This window comes from Microtus pennsylvanicus, chromosome 21, assembly GCF_037038515.1.
Source record: "Microtus pennsylvanicus isolate mMicPen1 chromosome 21, mMicPen1.hap1, whole genome shotgun sequence".
NCBI classification, from domain to species: Eukaryota; Metazoa; Chordata; class Mammalia; order Rodentia; family Cricetidae; genus Microtus; species Microtus pennsylvanicus.
In genome coordinates, this window is record NC_134599.1 from 21,575,863 (window position 1) to 21,593,850 (window position 17,988).

A 17,988-nucleotide genomic window follows, 5' to 3' on the forward strand; every position below is an offset into this window, starting at 1 on the left:
CATGATTCTTATCAGTTTAGTTTAGAGAGATTATCAACTTTTCTGATATATTTGTCTCAGCTAACTCTTTTGTAAAGTAATTAAGTATTGTAACAAATATTCCTAATCATAGATTGATGAACATGTTCTTGATAATATTATAATTCAAATATTTTAAGTTGTTAAATGCATGTTTATTTATTAAAAACTTAGACTAATGCAAAAGTAAATGAATTAAGGAGTGAAAGTTTTCTCCATGTTTCATTCAAGAGTGGGGGAGACCTATAAAATACTCACGTTGTTGTTAATGTAACATGCGTATGAAGTGTGTAAAGAATGGATTCTGATAGTCTAGAAACACTTGGTGAACATACAGGTCAGTCACAGTCCTTAAGAATAGAGTGTTATCAGTACCACAGCTCTTACCTATTTATGTGAGTCATTTCCAGTTTTTTTTCTTTAAAAATTTACTGCCTACCTCTGTATTTGCCTGTCTGTCTAGTTACCTACCTACCTACTTAAGTTTTTTGTTTATTTGTTTGGTTTTGGTTTTTCGAGACAGTGTAATCCTGACTGTCCTGGAACTTGCTCTGTAGACCAGGCTGGCCTTGAACCAGGGAGATTCTGCCTCTGCCCCCCAAGTGCTGGGATTAAAGGTGTGCGCCACCACTGCCAGCCCTAGGTGTTCTTGTTTGTTTCATTTTGAGAGGTAAGCATGCTCTGCTACTACAATCGTTAACTGACCACTGAGAGCTGGGGGTGATCATAAAACTTCAGTTTCTAGAGAGTTGGTCAGACCCTCTGCTTCAGGAAGCAGTGGGTAAGAGTTCAGTGAGTTCTGGTAAACAGACTCAGCAGTCAGGGCATCTGGTGGGACCCTGCGAGTGTTGACTGTCCAGTGGGAATGTGTGTCATTCTGCTTCTTAGTTCACAGCTACTGCCTTTCACCTCACAGAAGTGTGTCAAAACAGACGCCCAAGACAGATAAAATGAGTGTCACCTGCTGATAGGAAAGGACAACAATGCTTATATTACCATGTGGTCAGAAACCAAGTTCAAACTGAAATCTGTGCCAGATTCACTTGGTATTCCATCATGGCTCAGAAAGGTGTTTTGTGTAGCAACGCGGAGCAGGGCCTTCCACACAGCGTGGAGCAGGGTCTCTTAAGTTGTGCATCTCTTGTCTTGGTCCCTATCTACTGCAATAAGCTTCTGACGAGAGAGTTGAGGTAGACACTGGCCTAAGGGATAAAGATAAGGATTTACGGGAGTTACTTTCTTTCCTGGCACATTTATTATTTATAAACAAAATTAACAACTAGATTAATTTTGGGCTAGGAGTGTAGTTCAGTGGTAGAGTACTTATGTAGCACTTGAGAGGTTCTAGATTTGATCTTTACCACCTTGAAAAAAACCTGGAAAGATAACTTTTTATCAAAAAGGATTAGGTAATAGTAATGGAGAGAATGAATTACTGCAGATGCCCTAAGGAAACAACAATGTATAAAAATCAACTGTCATTAGAAAATGGCAGGCCAGTACCTTGTAAGTTTCCTGTACTGAGCAGGGTCCATCAGAGTTGCTCAGGTGGTGGCGCATCCACTGTGGTCAGGCAGGCCTTGAACCTGGAATTTCCCTGATTCTGTGAGAGGTAGCTGGGATTGCCCATTTGTGCTGGCAAGCAAGGCAAATGTTTAGATGCTAAGCAGATAAATTCCACAAGCCCTGTATAAAGTGTCTGATAAATAAAAGGAAGCCTACATTCAAACTAGCAGAGGTCTTAGGATCTGCCCCAAACCTCCTCATGTGACAGGTGAGGTAGGCAGGTAAAGAAGCGTGCTCATGATCAGCTGGTTGTCAAATGTTGTGGTTTGTGTCTGACCTGCTGCGAAGCGGTATTTCTCAGTCCTGCTATTTCTGCCAATAAGTCTTATGAGTTATCTATTGCAGCGTCCAGAGAAGGCTCCTAACAAAGCTAGGCGGACCATGTTTGTGTCACTTTTGACACCTGTCTTAAAAGATGAGTCATAAGCCTTAGGTTTTCCCTACTCCTTGTGCCAAGATGAAATGCTGTTTTCTCCATCCTAACTTGGGTGTAGCTTTCTCCCTAGGGCCAATGCTCTCACGATCTTTTGCATACCAACATTCTGAACCTTGTTTTCTTTTATACTTCTGCAATTTCTAAGTCTTTACACCATGCTGTTTCAAATTTCTATGAACCTATATGTTTTTTGTTTTCTGCCTAAATTATCTCTCTGCTTCCTCCAGGAAGATGCCTTCTTGAATACCTTAGAGAAGCACCCATTATCCCTGGTCCTAACTGACTGACAGTTTCGTGATACCTCTGTTAGAACCTTTATCACCATGAACTAAAGGATCTTAAGATAAGAATGACTTAGTGAGCCTTTCTCATAAAGCTCCCGTGAACGTCTAAGAATCAGAATGCTTATTCAAATAAAGCATTAAAACTTTGTTTACAATTTATCCTTGTAGTGTAGTAATATAGTCTTGAAAAAGATGTATAATAGAGCAGACTGAGTATAGACACCAGCACCAGGATCCCTGGAGCCAGTTCTCAGCTTTGCTGTATACTAGCTGTTTAACCTTGAGCAAATTCCTTTAACATTTTTGAGCCACAGAATCCTGATGTCTAGAATAGGGGCAATAAAAATACCCATGCCACGAGATTATTGTGACTGTTAAAGTCTACTCAAATCAAATACCTCAAACAGTATTTGACTTATTATAAAAGCTTATAAAATATATTTCAGATCATTATTATTGAAATAATTTAAAATATAGAATTTCACAAGAACAAGAAAATGACAAGTTAGTCATTCTAAATATTTTTTATTTGTGAAAGAGTATCACTATGTAGCTCAGGCTGGCTTCAGATTCATTCTGTAGCTTTAAACTCGGGATTCTTGCTTCCCAAATGCGAGATTATAGGCAGGATCATGATTTAAAATGTCCAGGGTAGGTGTGCATGCTGCTCAGCGACAGAGTTGTGTAGGTATGCATGAAGCCTGGATTTAGTGCCCAGCTCTACAGAAGGAAGCTAGTGGGTGTGTTTTCTACCAGGCTGCCCTGTGCAGTCAAGAAACAGCAGTTTGCTCTTCTACCAAGCTTGCCTGTGCCATCCTTCAGTTCTCGGACTGTCTCTTCTCCCTAACCTTTGCCAGCCACTGATCTGTTTCCCTCCTGTGGGTTAGCCTTGCCCAGAATGCCCCCCAAAAGAAAGGTCTTTTGCAGCTGGTATTTTTGATTCAGCACAGCATTTGAGAGTAACACAAATGGCCTGCATTAGCCATGTATCTTCATTGATGAATACTAATTCAGTATCTACTCACCCTCAACTGACAGGTTAGTTCTAGCTTTGTGCGGTTGTGAGAAATGGTGCTATAAAGGATTAGGTAGAACTTTTTGTGTGAAGATCATGTTTTATTTGTGCAGGACATCCAGTGGATTTACTAGTATATATATGGTGGGTATCAATGTAGTATTTTGTAAATCTGCCGAGCTGTTTCCCAGAGCTGCAGACAAGTTTGTGTTTTCCCCAGCAATGTGTGTTAGTTCAGATTGCTGCACATCTGTGTTGGCTCTTGACGCTGTGTTTTCCTTCGATATTTGCCTCTTCCAAATAAGTACATGGCTATTCTTAACCTATTGACCCCCCCAAAATTAGGACCCGAGTAAAGATACAGAAAAAGGCTATGAAATAGAGCCAGAGAGGAAAGAGCACATGAGAGAGATGAGACCACCAGGTCGAGGAGAGGGACAAGAGGCCCTGAGTTCCATTCCTACATTTGTGAGACCTTTGACGACTAGCCCCGTGACGGGTGCACAGTAGGGATTTCCTCAAGTGCTTATTATTTCATAAAAATATTAAAGTAGATTTCGTTGGATCTATAGAATCATTGCAGTCATGCAGTAGATCCCTTTTATTGCTTGTCTTTATGTACACAGTTAAAGGCTGATGTTGGTCTAATTCTCAGCTGCATGGCAGGAGGGAGATGGCATGGTGCAGTGGAAGGTGGACTAGGCAGGATGGGATGCTTTGTGTTGAATTAGGAAAGTCCTTTTAGCCTCCATGGGGTTCAGATTCACTGCTATACAGTGGAAAGCTTTCTGATGATAGCTAGGCTATTTTCTTATAACCACACCAAGTCAGAAATTGGTAAGGTAGAAGCATGCAGGAGTGATTTTTTTTTTTTTTTTTTTAATGAGGATACTGCCTGAATGGATAACAGTGCAAACCTGTAGCTCCACCAGGGAAGTTAGGAACAAGTGTCTAGAGTTAGCTACCGGCTGGCGGACTGGCAGAAAATAACAGATAGGAAAAGGTAGATAAGAGGGTTTTCAAATAGAGAGGAGCATTGTAGAGGGTGGTAGTGGGTGTGTGTATAAGAAACAGATCTGAAATATTCAATTTAAAGCCTGTGTGCCTTTCTTCTGAGAAAAAAAGATTTATGTTGAAGATTGGGAAGAAGCTGCTGCTGATATTTTTAATGCAAAGAGGCTCAAAGACAGTGATATGGAGGATTGTGGGAACACATGCCTGTAGCCCTGTGTGGCTGGAGTCTGCTCCACTGCTTGCTTCCTAGTCATCTTTTCCTCCATGATTCCCTTGTCCCTTTCCCTAAACGTTCAGATCTAGAATTTCTTAGGATTTTGTGCATATACCATCAAATATTGGTAAAATTTAAAACATACACTTGGTACCAAGTTAAACTTCATTCAGTGTTAATTTGTTCTATTTATTGAGTTTAGGTTATAAAATCAAATGTTGGAGTTTTCATTTTAGCTATGTTTCCAAGCATTTGGTTTAAAATATCCATGTTAGGTTTTGATTTCAGGTACTCTAAGTTAATACTTTGGCAGATGTCTAGATAAAGGAGAGGGGTTGGCTGACTTACCCAGCAAGTTCATAAAGAGCCCATCTAAGACCGGGTGCCCAGAGATATAACTTTAGGGTCTGACATGAAGAATGAACTCTTCAGATTCTTTTCTTTCTATTTTAATGTTCTCTGTGAGACTGCTGTTGCTTTTAGGTGTGCTCACCCTTAGGAAGCTTTCTGCAAAACTTTATGCTTTATTCTGGCTCCTAGGTAGGAAACAGCCTCTGAAATAGTAACCTAGGAAAGAAAAATACCCTTTTAAGTTAAGTGCCAATTGATTTTAAAAAGACTTCTTACACAGCAGACATCATATTTTTCTGGAGAACAGACATTTATGTACTGTTTTGAGAGTATTGGTTTCTAGTGTACTGGCAACTTGTCAGACTTGTAGAGCAGGAAATTCAGTGTCTTCTAGCCTTCGTCAGAGTTATTCAGTCGCCTCATCATTAAAGAGTATTGTATGCATAATTTTGATGGAATTGGAACAGCTAAATGTATAGTAATAAAATATATTCTTTGTTTTTGTTTTCTCTTTCAGAATCATGGTATCATGGAAGGGGGTTTATTTTATACTCTTCCTGTTTGCGGGAAGCTTTTTTGGAAGTATTTTTATGCTGGGTCCCATTATTCCTTTGATGTTTATAAACCTGTCATGGTATCGCTGGATCAGCAGCCGCCTTGTGGCTACGTGGCTCACACTTCCTGTGGTAAGTTACACACAAGAAGGGTCTCTCTGTTTGTATTGGGTATCCATCTCTTGTACTTTTTTAGCATCAGAGATTTGGTTTTCAGGGAAACAGAAGTCTCCAGTGTTCTATAGTGGGCACGTCTGACTTAAGAAAGAAGTGGCAAAATAGAAAAAAATAGAAATACAAAATTCATGTCTTTAAAGAAAACCTTATAAAGAACGTTACAGAAAATTAAGAGCTTCTTTCTATATTCTTCATGAATTTTCTTTTATATTTTATATAATGAAGGATATAGTTTATATCTAGAAAAATATGTAAATTTTAAATATTGAAGAATTTTTATATCACTAAATTTTATTCTACATTTCTGTCTTGTGTTTTACAAAACAGTGACACATTAAGATTCTATGGAGAAGGTGAAAGAATATCAAATTATTTTAATGAAAAATTTTAAGAAAAGTAACCCCCCCTCGTGAATAGTAAAACATCTTTTTAAACTTCTGATAGAGGTGTTTCACTTCTTTCCAGTGATTACAAAAATTAGGAACATAAAAAAAATCAAGAAAATGTGATTTCTATCTGAAGATGAAGTTAGTAGCTTGGGTGAGCTGCTTTTCAAGAGCGTCAAGTGCTCAGCAGTCCTCGAGCCTGTGGCGCTCTATATAATCGCTCTAAGCGCACTTCCTCCTGATCTCAAGCCGATGACTGTCGGTTCCCCTCCTCTGGGCGTCCCTGGGCACTGTGCACTTGTCTTTCCTTGGATGGTCTCTTAGGGACTGTTCTGGTCTTTCTTTCTCCTTAGCGACAGCTATTCCTCTTTTCTCCTCAGGTTGCTGGGTGTATCAGTCTGTTTTGGTAGGCAGTCGATGAGTATAGTACCTGAAAAAAAAAACAAGAAGGGAAATATTCTTCCCTAATTGGTAAAAGAGCCCAAACTACCTGTTTCATTGAGCAGCGTGTCTCCCTTGGGCAGCAGGCCGAGTGCCTGCCCGCGGGATGAAGGTCATGCAGCTGCCTTCAGATGGAGATTGATCAGTAGTTACTGACAGGGTGCTTGGGGTCGGATAGACATTTCTTAAAAGTCTCCTGATAATTGACTGTTAATCCCATTTACAGTATACTTTCCTTATTTAAAAGTAAGTCCTGTGGTGAGTGACTTTTAAACTTGCGTTCATCACTTGTGAAAAGCTGATCCTTCCCTTCTTAAACTTCTTTGTGTTTTAAATTCTCTGTACAGATGCATCTGTTTTATGAAATGCAGTACTTGCAGCCTGGTCCTCCTAGCTTCTGACTTCTTCACTCACATTTTAAGTGATCTGCTCTGCAGGCGCAGGAAAGGACTTGTGTACTGGTCCAAGTTACCATGGTGTGGTTGTGTATTTAGGTCAGGTACAAAAATAATTAGAAGGCTTTGTTAAAAAGAAAAACAGTGTAAGAATCCAGATGCAATGAGAGTAAAACCAGTTGACCACCAATGGGACCCCTGCTAAGTGCTTAAGGAGGATGGATGACTTTGTTTCAGCTGCCACCATTATCAGTACTTACAGAGAAGGAAACGGAAGCTTCTAGGGATTCAGTACTAGTTGCTTTTCTCATTCTGTGATGAAATACCCTGCTGACAGCTACTTAAAGGAAAAAGGATTCTGACATCTTCAATCTCCTGGGTCTCCATGGAAACAGGCTCAGCTCACAGCCTCACATCTGTCCTCAGCAGCTCCTTATAGGGAATCTGCCCCGCCACACCATTGCCTGGCCTCGGTTGCTCTCTGAAGAGGACTCCGTGGCCTCCTCAGTCTTGCATCTCTCATGCCTTCAAAGCTAGTAAGCTGCACAGTGCTGGCACACTCTTCTACCAGCTTGAGCCGTAGTCTGGGTCCCTTGAAGCTCTCAGCTTCTCCGTGCTGACCCTGGGGAACGCTTTCCCAGACAGTGGCTTTCAAGGCACGGAGAAGACCTTCGGCTTCATTTCCAGTTCAGGAGCCCTCTCTTCAAGTAAGCTTTCGTGTTCACAAGCTGGAACCCTTAATGTGTAAAGTCTTTCTCTTCATGGGAATTTCCCGTTGTCCCAGCACAGAGCCAAGTGGTTCTTCGTGGCTGTGAAGTTTATAACGTGTTTGAGCTCTTTTCTTCCTCAACAAACTGCACAGTTAAAACAACAACAACAAACTCTCTCTCTCTCTCTCTCTCTCTCTCTCTCTCTCTCTCTCTCTCTCTCTCTCTCTCTCTCTTCCCCCCTCTCCTCCTCCCTCTCCCTCTCTTTTTCTCTCTCATTTTGTTTTGTTTTTAGAGACAGGGTTCCTCTATGTAATCCTAGTTTTTCTGGAACTAGCTCTGTAGACCAGGCTGGCCTTGAACTCACAGAGATCCTTCTGCCGCTGCCTCCTCAGTGCTTGGATTAAAGGTGTGTACCACCACTTCCTGGCTCCTTTTCTTTTTTTAACTATAAACTTAGGTAAACATATTAAAAAGTAGCCATGCAACAGAGTAAATGTTCTTGCCTTATAATTTCTTTGTCAAACAAATTAGTCCATTATCTTTAAATTCAGCTTCACTAAAGTTCTCAGGACACAGGCAGAATGAAGGCAGATTCTTAGATGTAATGATGAACAGGACAGGATATCCAGACTGTGGAGGTGACAGCCCACTACCTAAAATAACCTCAATTTTAAGTTTACACACCTGCCTTTTCTACTTCTCATTTGAATGAGAAACTTCTTCTTTATGGGACAGAAGTAAACTGTTAACTCTGTTAAATCACAAAAAAACCAAACAAACAGAGATCCACTTAGCTCTGCCTCACGCATACTTGGATTAAAGGCATGTGCTAACATGCCCAGCCCATAAAGCTTTTAATTTTTAAATAGAAAGAACATAAAAAAGTTAGTAAACACTAATGTACACATTAATGAATAATGTTTGTGTGTTTATGTGTGTGTTGGGGGGGGGGGTCAGAAGAGTGTGTTCTTTGTTTTGCTCCATCACTGCTCACCTTTTCCTTTAAAGTGGAGTTTTATCCCTGAACCTGGGGCTCATGTTTTCTCAGACTGGAAACCAGCCAACCCCAGCAGCCCTCCTGTCTCCACGGTCCGTGGTATAACTGTAGCTGTCAAGCAACTCAAGAAATAGCTCTATCCAGCCATCCAACCCAAACACCCTCCTTTTTGGAAGAAGTACATGAATACAACTTTTTAAATCGTTGTTTCCTTTTTATTCACCTCTAAAATATCCTACTCTTGTAGAAACCTTATATGTGGATATTTACACACATGATTTGTTTTACTTCTCTTTCACTACTGTGTTTGTGTTTCATGCTATCATAGATGCTTGTGGCTCCTTCGTTGTCAATGTTGGATGATTTAAAGATGTTTGAGAGGTTTGAATTTTTTAGTTGAATTTCACCTCCCTATCAACCCTTTCTCGATTAGTTATGAAATAGGATTTCCATGTAATAGTTTGAGATTGAGATTGAAGTTGGGAATGGTAATGCCCGCTGTAGTCTTGGTTTCTTGGGAGACTGCGGTAGAGATTGAGTGCAGATGCTGGGCAATATAATGAAGGGAAACGAAAGAGAAGGGGAGGTGCTAGCTCACTTCTTAAGAACTCTAGATTGTAATACACACTTTCCTTCTGAATATTTAGTCTAAGTTATATCCACAGATCTTAGAAATGTTAGCTTAACAAACTCAGCAAGCGTTTGATCATTCATATGTGCCAGACGTTTGCTGTAGGTGGTAGGCTGAAAGATTTCAGTAGACAAAGTTATTTTAGTCTTTATGTATTATTTTTGAGCAACCGAAGAGAATCTTATGAAAAAAATGAAACTTAGTTTCTTCAATCCTTTATTCAGTTATATTTTTGATTACTCTTTTTAGAAAAATTACGTTATAATATATATCCTTTAAAGTACCCAGTAATCTTATTTTGTATTTCTTTTAACTTAATAATATATAATTGAAGATTTGAAATGTAGTTTATATTTTTTATTATGAAACTTCCAGAAATTAAAATTAGTGGAATAAGAGTATATAGTATTGTCTTATACTAGATCAACTAACCTCCATTTATTACAGAGGCAAGAATATAGGAAACTATGTTTTATGTGTTAGAAACCATAGGCTATAACATGATGAAATTTACATATGGAAAATTGCAGTAATTTTTAAAAAATTGTTACGTATTTAGTTTGGACTCAGGGTTGCTTTTCCAAAGACAATTTTTTATTTAGTTATTTAGTTTTTAAGTGTCATCTTTTCTCACATTATGAAAAGCAACATAGCATAGTCATGACAAGGTTAGCAAGAAAGAAAAAGATTCATAACTCTTAAATATTTTTTCATTTATTTTGAATATTGTAAATATCTAAGAAATTAATAGACATGTTTAAGAATAATCTCATACCTGGCTTCTTGGCTTGAAAATCCTAAATTGTTCTATATCTGAATTTTTTATTTTTTGGTAGGCATTGTTGGAGACGATGTTTGGTGTCAAAGTGGTTATAACAGGTGACGCATTTGTACCTGGAGAAAGGAGTGTCATCATTATGAACCATCGGACCAGAGTAGACTGGATGTTCCTGTGGAATTGTCTGATGAGATACAGCTACCTCAGACTGGAGAAAATTTGCCTCAAATCCAGTCTCAAAAGTGTTCCTGGATTTGGTATGTTATTCATACATTAACTTATTTTGTATGTAATTGTGCCTATTCTAAAACTACAATGGTGCCAATTAAAGTGTATTATTCTCAGCATATCTCATGGAGCTACAAATAACCTCCAGTTTCTTTTTTCTTTGTTACGGAGATTTTATCTTCATCCCTGTTTTAAACAAATCTTAACTCTAGAAGAGAAAATAAACTATTATCAAGGAAGTAGGCCATTTCTTAGGACCACCACACTGAAGGATATGAATCTAATAAATTGGTAACTTTCTTATAAAACCTCATTCACAAGTTAAAATGACACAGACACTTTCTCAGGCAGCCACTCTCTCCTCAGCCTCCTGCGTCCAGACAAGTCCCGTGGAGGTTCTCCTGCAGCAGCAGGCTGGACCTCATGTCCTCTTGTACGTCACATACCTATTAACTGTGTGCTGTGTTACTCTGTTGTTTGTTTGAGTCTGATCTTTTTGTTTGATTTTCTTGTTTTTTTTTTTTTTGTTTGTTTGTTTAGTTTTACTGTGAGAACCCAGGCTGGCCTCAAACTTGACTCTTGCCTCAGTCTTGCAGAGCTAGGATCTCAGTGCACACCATGCTGCTTGAGGCTTTTGGCAATAGACTTCTTTCTTGAAGGCAAGACCACATGCATTCTGCCTCTTTCTCTTATCATTATGACATTTTTATACATGCACATATGTATTTTGATCATGTTCACCCCGTTTTCTTATTTTGTCTCACCCCTACTGCCATTATTTTTTTTCTGTTTTTTTGAGTTGCCCACCTTCTACTTTTTCTCTTTTGATGTGACCAAATATAAAACTTGTTTACAGGAGTATAGGTGAGAGTTTGCTCACAAGTGTGTAGATCCCTTTCTAGTACCTGTACCATTGGAAAGTGCCTGTTCCCCCGCCAATTATTAGTGCATATAAATCCTCAAGAGGGGTTAAGGTCCCATAGGGCTCCCCTGTTTCATCTATCACAGGGCCCAGTCTTGTGCAGGTAATTGCAGCTGCTGTCAGGACAATAGTCATGCCGTTAAGAAGGCAGTCGTCCACTCTGCTCAGTCCCTTCTCGTTGCTCCTATATTATATCGGCTCCTTCCGTGGTATTTATGGAGCCTTGGAGGGATACTATAGATGTCTTATTTATGACTGGAGATTCAAGAGTCATTACCAGTTATGAGTTCCTGCAGTCACATAGCTCCGTGGAAAAAGGAGCTGCTCTGAGCTGACAGCTGCATCAGTCTAGTTATTTAGAAGACAGTTGGAAGCACATCATATCCACTTAGTAACTTTCTCTCTAGAGCCTATGACGTCCCAGCCATGGGCTTTTGACTAGTTCACATATCAGATGTGCATTCCTTCTTGTGGGCTAGACATCAGATCAGATCAGTGAATCGCTGGTTATCTCCATAAAAGATTGTCACTATTGCACTAATTGGCACATCTTGCCTGGCCAGTTGATACTGTGTGAGCACACGTGCGTATACACACACGCACACGCACGCACACACACGCACGCACGCACGCACACACACACACACACACTGTATAAGACTGTTGGTGACAATTCTCTCCTAGCAGTCTGTGTGGCACCCTGCGGCATTATGAAGGCTAGTTAGCAGGGAGGTTGCATTAGCCCATTTCCAGATTGATTTCTCTGTGTCCTGTGATCAATGTATATGGCATCTTTAGCAGTAGGATTTTTTCATCTGGTTCTGGAGAAGAACCAATTGAGTGACATTTGTCTACATTGTTTCGGGGCTTTAGGGGTCTCACTGACAGACTGAAAATCTCATAGGGAGTTAATTCCTTGCCTTGGGATTTTTGTTTAAAAATACGTGGCTTCAGGGTGCTGATTTTTCAACCCACATAGGGTATTTTCATTTCAAACATTTAAAGAAAAATGTTTTGATTAGCTTATTGAGTACCAGAATTCCTCATTAGTATTGGTTGACCCTTCCTCCCCACCACCTCTTCCCAGTTCTTCCTACCTCCCACCCATATTTCTTTTTATCTTCTGCTATTTCTATCCCTACTTTTAAATCACATGCATTTTGCTACACAACTACCTCTCTTTAAAGAATCTTACTTTCCTGGATTCCACATGTGCTGACTTCTTCAAAAATGCATATGTACATAAAATAAAAGCTAAGTTTGTATATGAGAGCTGTGATGTTTGTGTCTTTGACCTCTAGTTACCTCATTTAGTACATAATTTTCTAACTCCATTTTCATGCTATTTCATAATTTTATTTTTCTTTATGGCTGAATAGAATTCTGTTGTGTATATAACCACACAGTTTCCTGCCCATTCAACAATTGATGAACATCTGTACTGATTCTATCTTCTTGCTTTTATGAATAAAACATCAATGAACATGGATGTGCAAGTCTCTATGGCGGGATATGGAGTCCTGTAGGTTTGTGCCTAGGTCTTTGGAAGCCCTGTTTTTAGCTGTTTCTAGAAACATTCACACTGATCTATGTGGTAACTACCCCAGATTACATACCCACAAGTGTCCTCACCAGCATCTGTTGTCCCTCGCCTCTCGACAACAACCTTTCCAGCTGGAGTGACATGGATTCTCAAAGTAGTTTTCATTTTCATTTATTTGACGAATAAGGATATTGAATACATTTTCAAACATTTGTCAGCCATTTGTCTTGCTGTTTTTAAGAACTGTGTTCAGTTTGTAGCTTATTTTTAAAAACTGCATTATCTGCTTCCTTGTTTTGCTAACAGGGCCGTTTGTGTGTTTTGTACATTCTCCCCATAGGATGAGGAGCTCATGAGGATTTCTTCACTCACTCAGCTGTGTCGCTTACAACTTCTTCACTTGGTGATTCCTTTCCTGTCTGTTGACTGTCGCTCCTGTTTTTTGAGGGGCTGTAGTCCTGTTGAGAAAGTGCCTGCCTAGGCCTGCATCTTCAGTGTTCCCTCTACTTTTCCTATGACAGTTTCAGAGTTCTGGCTTTTCAGTTGAGGTCTTTCCTTTAGAGTCGACGTTTGTGCAGGTGGAAGATAAAGATCTCAGTTTTTTCTTCTGATTGTAGACACAAAATTTTTGTTGAAGAGACTGTCTTTTCTCCGGTGTATATTTTGGCATATTTGTCAAAAATTAAGTGGCTTAGCTGTGTGAGCTTATCTCTGGGTCCTCTATTCTGTCCACGGCTGCACATGTCTGTCTTTGTGCCAGTGCCATGCTGCTTTTGTTACTATGGCTTGGTAGTATAACTTAAGGCAGTATAACTTAATACCCTCTGGTATCATTCTTTCTGCTCAGGATTGCTTTGAGTATCTGGGGTGTTTCATGCTTCCATATGAATTTAAAGACCCACTCCTCTTATTTCTATAAAAAATAATGCTGGAATATAGATGGAGAGTGCATTTATCTGTAAATCGCTTTTGGCAAGACAGCTGTTTTCACAATATTATTTGTTCTGATCCATGAGCACGGGGCAGCTTTTCAATCTGCTAGTGTTTTCTTCTGTGTTTTATACTTTACATTTAGAGGTTTTTCCCACTTTTTTAGTTAGCTTTAGTCCAAGATTTCTTAATTTTTTTTTGTTTGTTGTGAGTGGGATTATTTCTTTCTTAGTATGTTTGTTTTTTGTACGTAAGAAAGTTCCTGATTTTTCTGTGTTGATATCATACCATGTCACTGTGCCTAGAGTGTTTATAAGCTCTTACATATAAAATTAATATCCACAGATAGGGATGCTCAACTAACTTAGTTGGCAGAGTGATTTTAGCTATTTTTTTTTTAAATGGGATATTTTAAATTAGTTTCAGTCTTATTTGTTGTAAACATGTATAGCACAGAAGCAGAAAAAAATCCCTAACACTATAAAGTGGATCAAATATTATGATGCAAGCATTTGAATAAAATTCTTTGAATGAGAAATACAAAGAATGATAATTGACTGGAAAGTGTGATGAACTGTGAGAATCCATTGAATTAAAGAAGAACATAGAGGAAAAAGAGACTCATATGAGGAAGCATAGTAACAAGAATTTTCATAGTACTTAGAAGGGAGGCGAAGAGAAGCAGCGCTAGGAAACCGTGGCGCCAGGGGTGTGATTGAGGAGAAAGTGGGTAAAGGTCCTCTTAAGCCTACGTCAGATGAGCTGACATTTGAAATGCTCACTAGTCTCAAAGTTTTTAATGCTGACATGATACTGCACCAAAGCATCCACCCCTGACCTCACATGGTTCGTGACTGTCGAATTGTGCACAGCTAATCAAACTGTTGTTTAAAATTACTTAAGGCTCTGAGTATAAGGTAAAGTCAGCGAATTTGTATTTATTAGACATGGGTTGCATTAGTGTATGAAAATACTTTTTAAAAATACACAAAATAAAGCACTTGTGATGCCAGGCATTTAGGACAAAACACACTCAGCTAGTACTTGAAGTCCTTCTGAAAAAAAAAAGTGTGACTTTAAATATTTCAAAAGTAACACTTAAATGACAACCGAGGGTATAATAGACAAGCCGTGAGGGACTTAACAGCTTCCAGATTCACCAGAGACCTACTCCCCAGAAGACATGGAGAAAATATTGATCTACTCATTACTTGGTCTCCTCACAAGGCCTTGGAAATAGTCCCAAGGGTCCCCAGCAAAAGCAGAACATTTCTTATCCTGAGATTTTCCTTCCCATGTCCTCTCAAAGATGCCACTCCAGACCAGGACGGCCATGAGCACAAGGTTCCATACATTCTCACACTTCAAATCCCAGTTTCTTTGAAACTTGGGTTACGGTGTCCACCATGCCCAGCTGATAACTTTGAATTTATGGCTTAAGCGCAGACCAGCCAAGCCTGCTGAAACAGTATATTGGACATCAAACAAGATTTGGCTCCATGTGGTGGGGAACAGAAAGGAAAACCACAAGACAAGAAAGAGTAGTGCACTCTTTCTGCACTCCATTCCTTAACTAGGATGTCCTGTGGATGTGCTCTGAGCTGATCCTCAGGCAGGCGACCTCGCTGCAGGTGAGGCATGTGCCAGCAACGACAAGCATAATTTCCATCCTTAGGTCTGCTGAAAATCAGAGAGTTCCCTTCCCCAAATTTGTAATTATATTCTAAAATTATAAGGTGTGCTCTTGTGGTAGTCATTTTAAGAGAGAGTGTAAAGGAATTATTTGGGTGAACCTTAAGGCTTTTCATCTGCCTTGCATTTATTGGTGAGACATAAACAATGCGATGACAACTTTGCAGTAATAGTTAAAAGATGCAAGATGGACTCTGTACCTGACAGTTGTTAACCAAAATTTCAGTAGATAATTTGACCAATGTTTTCAATTATCCTTTTTCTCGTTACTAGAGTATGTGTAAACTGTCATTACATTTTTAGTGCTGGGATAGATTAGCTGTTACATTTATTATAAGCCTGTGTCATTTTTGTAAAAAAAAAAAAGATTGGCACTGCCATCTTTTTGTTTCTTTTAAATCTTATAGAAAATATTTTCTGTATGTTTAAAATCAGATATTTCATCTGGATGGTAGTGGTGCACAACGTTAGTCCTAGCATTGGGAGGCACAGGCAGGAGGATCTCTGAGCTCAAGGCCAGTCTGTACTACAGAGTGAGTTCCAGGACAGCCAGGGCTGCACAGAGAAACCCTGTCTAAAAAACAAAACAAAACAAATAAAAACCCCACAAAACATTGGTGCTGGAGAGATGGCTTGGTGGTTAAGAGCACTGGCTGCTCTTTCAGAGGTCCTGAGTTCAATTGTCACTAGCCTGCATGGCAGCTCACAACTGTCTAACTCCAGAGGGATCTGACACCCTCACACAGACAAAATACCAGTACTCATAAGATAAAATTAAATAAATTAAAAAAAATCTTTTAAAAAATGTTGTTACTTGGTAGCTCTTGAAATTAATATAGTTCATATGACTTCTAAGTAAAATATTTAGGCTTTGATATTAGATGGAAAGTAGTTGTTAAAAACATATTATACTTGTATATTTTTAATCAAACAGAATTTTGCATCAACAAATAAATGTTCTGAAATAAGAAGCTTTATACGGAATAATTTTAGGTCTCTTGGCAATAGAAAGATGATAAAGGGCGTCCCCATTTCCCCGGTCTCCCGTGGAGTGGCGCTGTGGAAGGCTGACCAGTCACCACGCGTGGCTTTGCCAGTCTGTCTTTTGATGTCGTTCTTCTGTCCTACCTCCCTCTGGGGAACACCTTTCCGTTAGTCGTTCTTGCTCCACTTCACTCATCATGCACTTGCTTTCCATGGTGCTTCTGCGTAGGATCTCTCATTTGGAGTTTTACCATGTTGCTGCATTAGATGGTGGTCAAGCATCTGGGGAGTAAACACCAGAGGTGAAGGGCCAGTCTCCTATCAGGGAGGTTCCTGGTGGCAGGTGCTCTGTCGTTGGTGACATTTATATTAATCACTTGAGTGATAAGGGGTGGTGTGAGCCAGGTTTTCCTACTGCCATGGTGCTATATTCATTATACTAGATTCTGTATATTCACCAGTAACTATGTTAAATTCATCAGTGACAATCCATGCTCATCATATTTGTTTTATTATTTGATTTTATTGTCTAGGTGCTATCATTATTTTATTATTGAAAGCTTTTTAGCTTTGGATGTTGGAAATTGATATACCCTTCTTGTTTCTTCTTCTTGCTTATGTTCTGGTGTTCTAAGACTTCCCCTATCCCCCTTCTCTGACACGATCTCACTGTATAGACCAGGCTGGCCTCAAACTCAGAGAGATCCATTTGCTTCAGTGCTGCAGTTAAAGCGGTACACCATCCTGCCTGGCTCTACATCCTTTTGCATATGCTCTCTGTATGAGCTGTTTTCTTGCCTTTCCCAGTATTTAGATACACACATTCCTTGGCTGGTAGCCCCTTCTTTGATCTTCAAAGACAGCAGTGGCAAGTTGAGTCTTTACCCTTCCATTTTGAAACTGAAGCCCCCTTCCCCACCCCAACCTCTTCTACTTTTAAGGGCTTTTATTATTACTTTTGGCTTACTAAATTAATCTAGGTTAATTTTCCAGTGTTAACCTTAGCTATGCAGCAACCTCTGCTGCCTGTTGTCTGTAATGTGACATATGCAGCAGTTCAAGAGTTGGTACGTTGAGGGATTTGTCGTGGTTCTGCTAGTTGCTAGCATAGTCTGGGGCGTGGAGAGCTAGTGATATACTTAGCCTGAGAATTTGATAAAGGTGTAAATAGATGAGAAAGTATCCAGAAAGTGATCATTGGCAATCTAAAGGACGAAAGAACCATTGACCTATGTTAGAATGAAACTAAGCTGACCACAAATGAAAAGCCTCCTCTCGCCAACATATGCCATCAGTGAATGTTTATGTCCTCAATTTCAAACAAGGGTGCATAGAGTCTGCCAAGAGATGGGTTATTTCTAGGGTAATCTCTACTCTTGTCGAAGACAATGGGATAAGCCATAAGCCATGCATGCTTTTTTTTTTCTTTTGGTTTGTTTTCCTTCTCAATTTTGTGGTTTTTCAAGTTTGGAATTGTGTTTTAAAATGTTTACTTTAGAAGATCATTTGCTTGCTTGCTTGTGTTTTATGTCTTGCCTTTTCTTTGAGAACAAGCATCTGTGAAGCCTAATACCACAGCATACTGCAACAGGATTCTTGAAGGAAAAGGTCATAAATTAATGGACTGCCTCCACTCAAGAAAATTTGAAAAGCCAGAGGCTTTGTGGAAATTGATCCCCTCAGTAGAGGGGTGGAGAACATTACCCATTTGTTACATGAGGA

General features: G+C 39.4%; 1 protein-coding gene across 6 annotated transcripts in view; it reads left to right on the forward strand.

Annotated features, from left to right (window-relative positions):
* Nucleotides 1-17,988, forward strand: part of Lclat1 (lysocardiolipin acyltransferase 1) — a 122,951-nt gene that overhangs the window by 45,595 nt on the left and 59,368 nt on the right. For all 6 annotated transcript variants that reach the window (XM_075955302.1, XM_075955303.1, XM_075955300.1 and 3 more), the window contains 2 exons: nt 5,416-5,584; nt 10,026-10,224. In XM_075955302.1, the coding sequence (XP_075811417.1) occupies nt 5,420-5,584; nt 10,026-10,224 (364 nt within the window). In that variant the 5' untranslated portion in view covers nt 5,416-5,419. The remainder of the gene's footprint in view (nt 1-5,415; nt 5,585-10,025; nt 10,225-17,988) is intronic.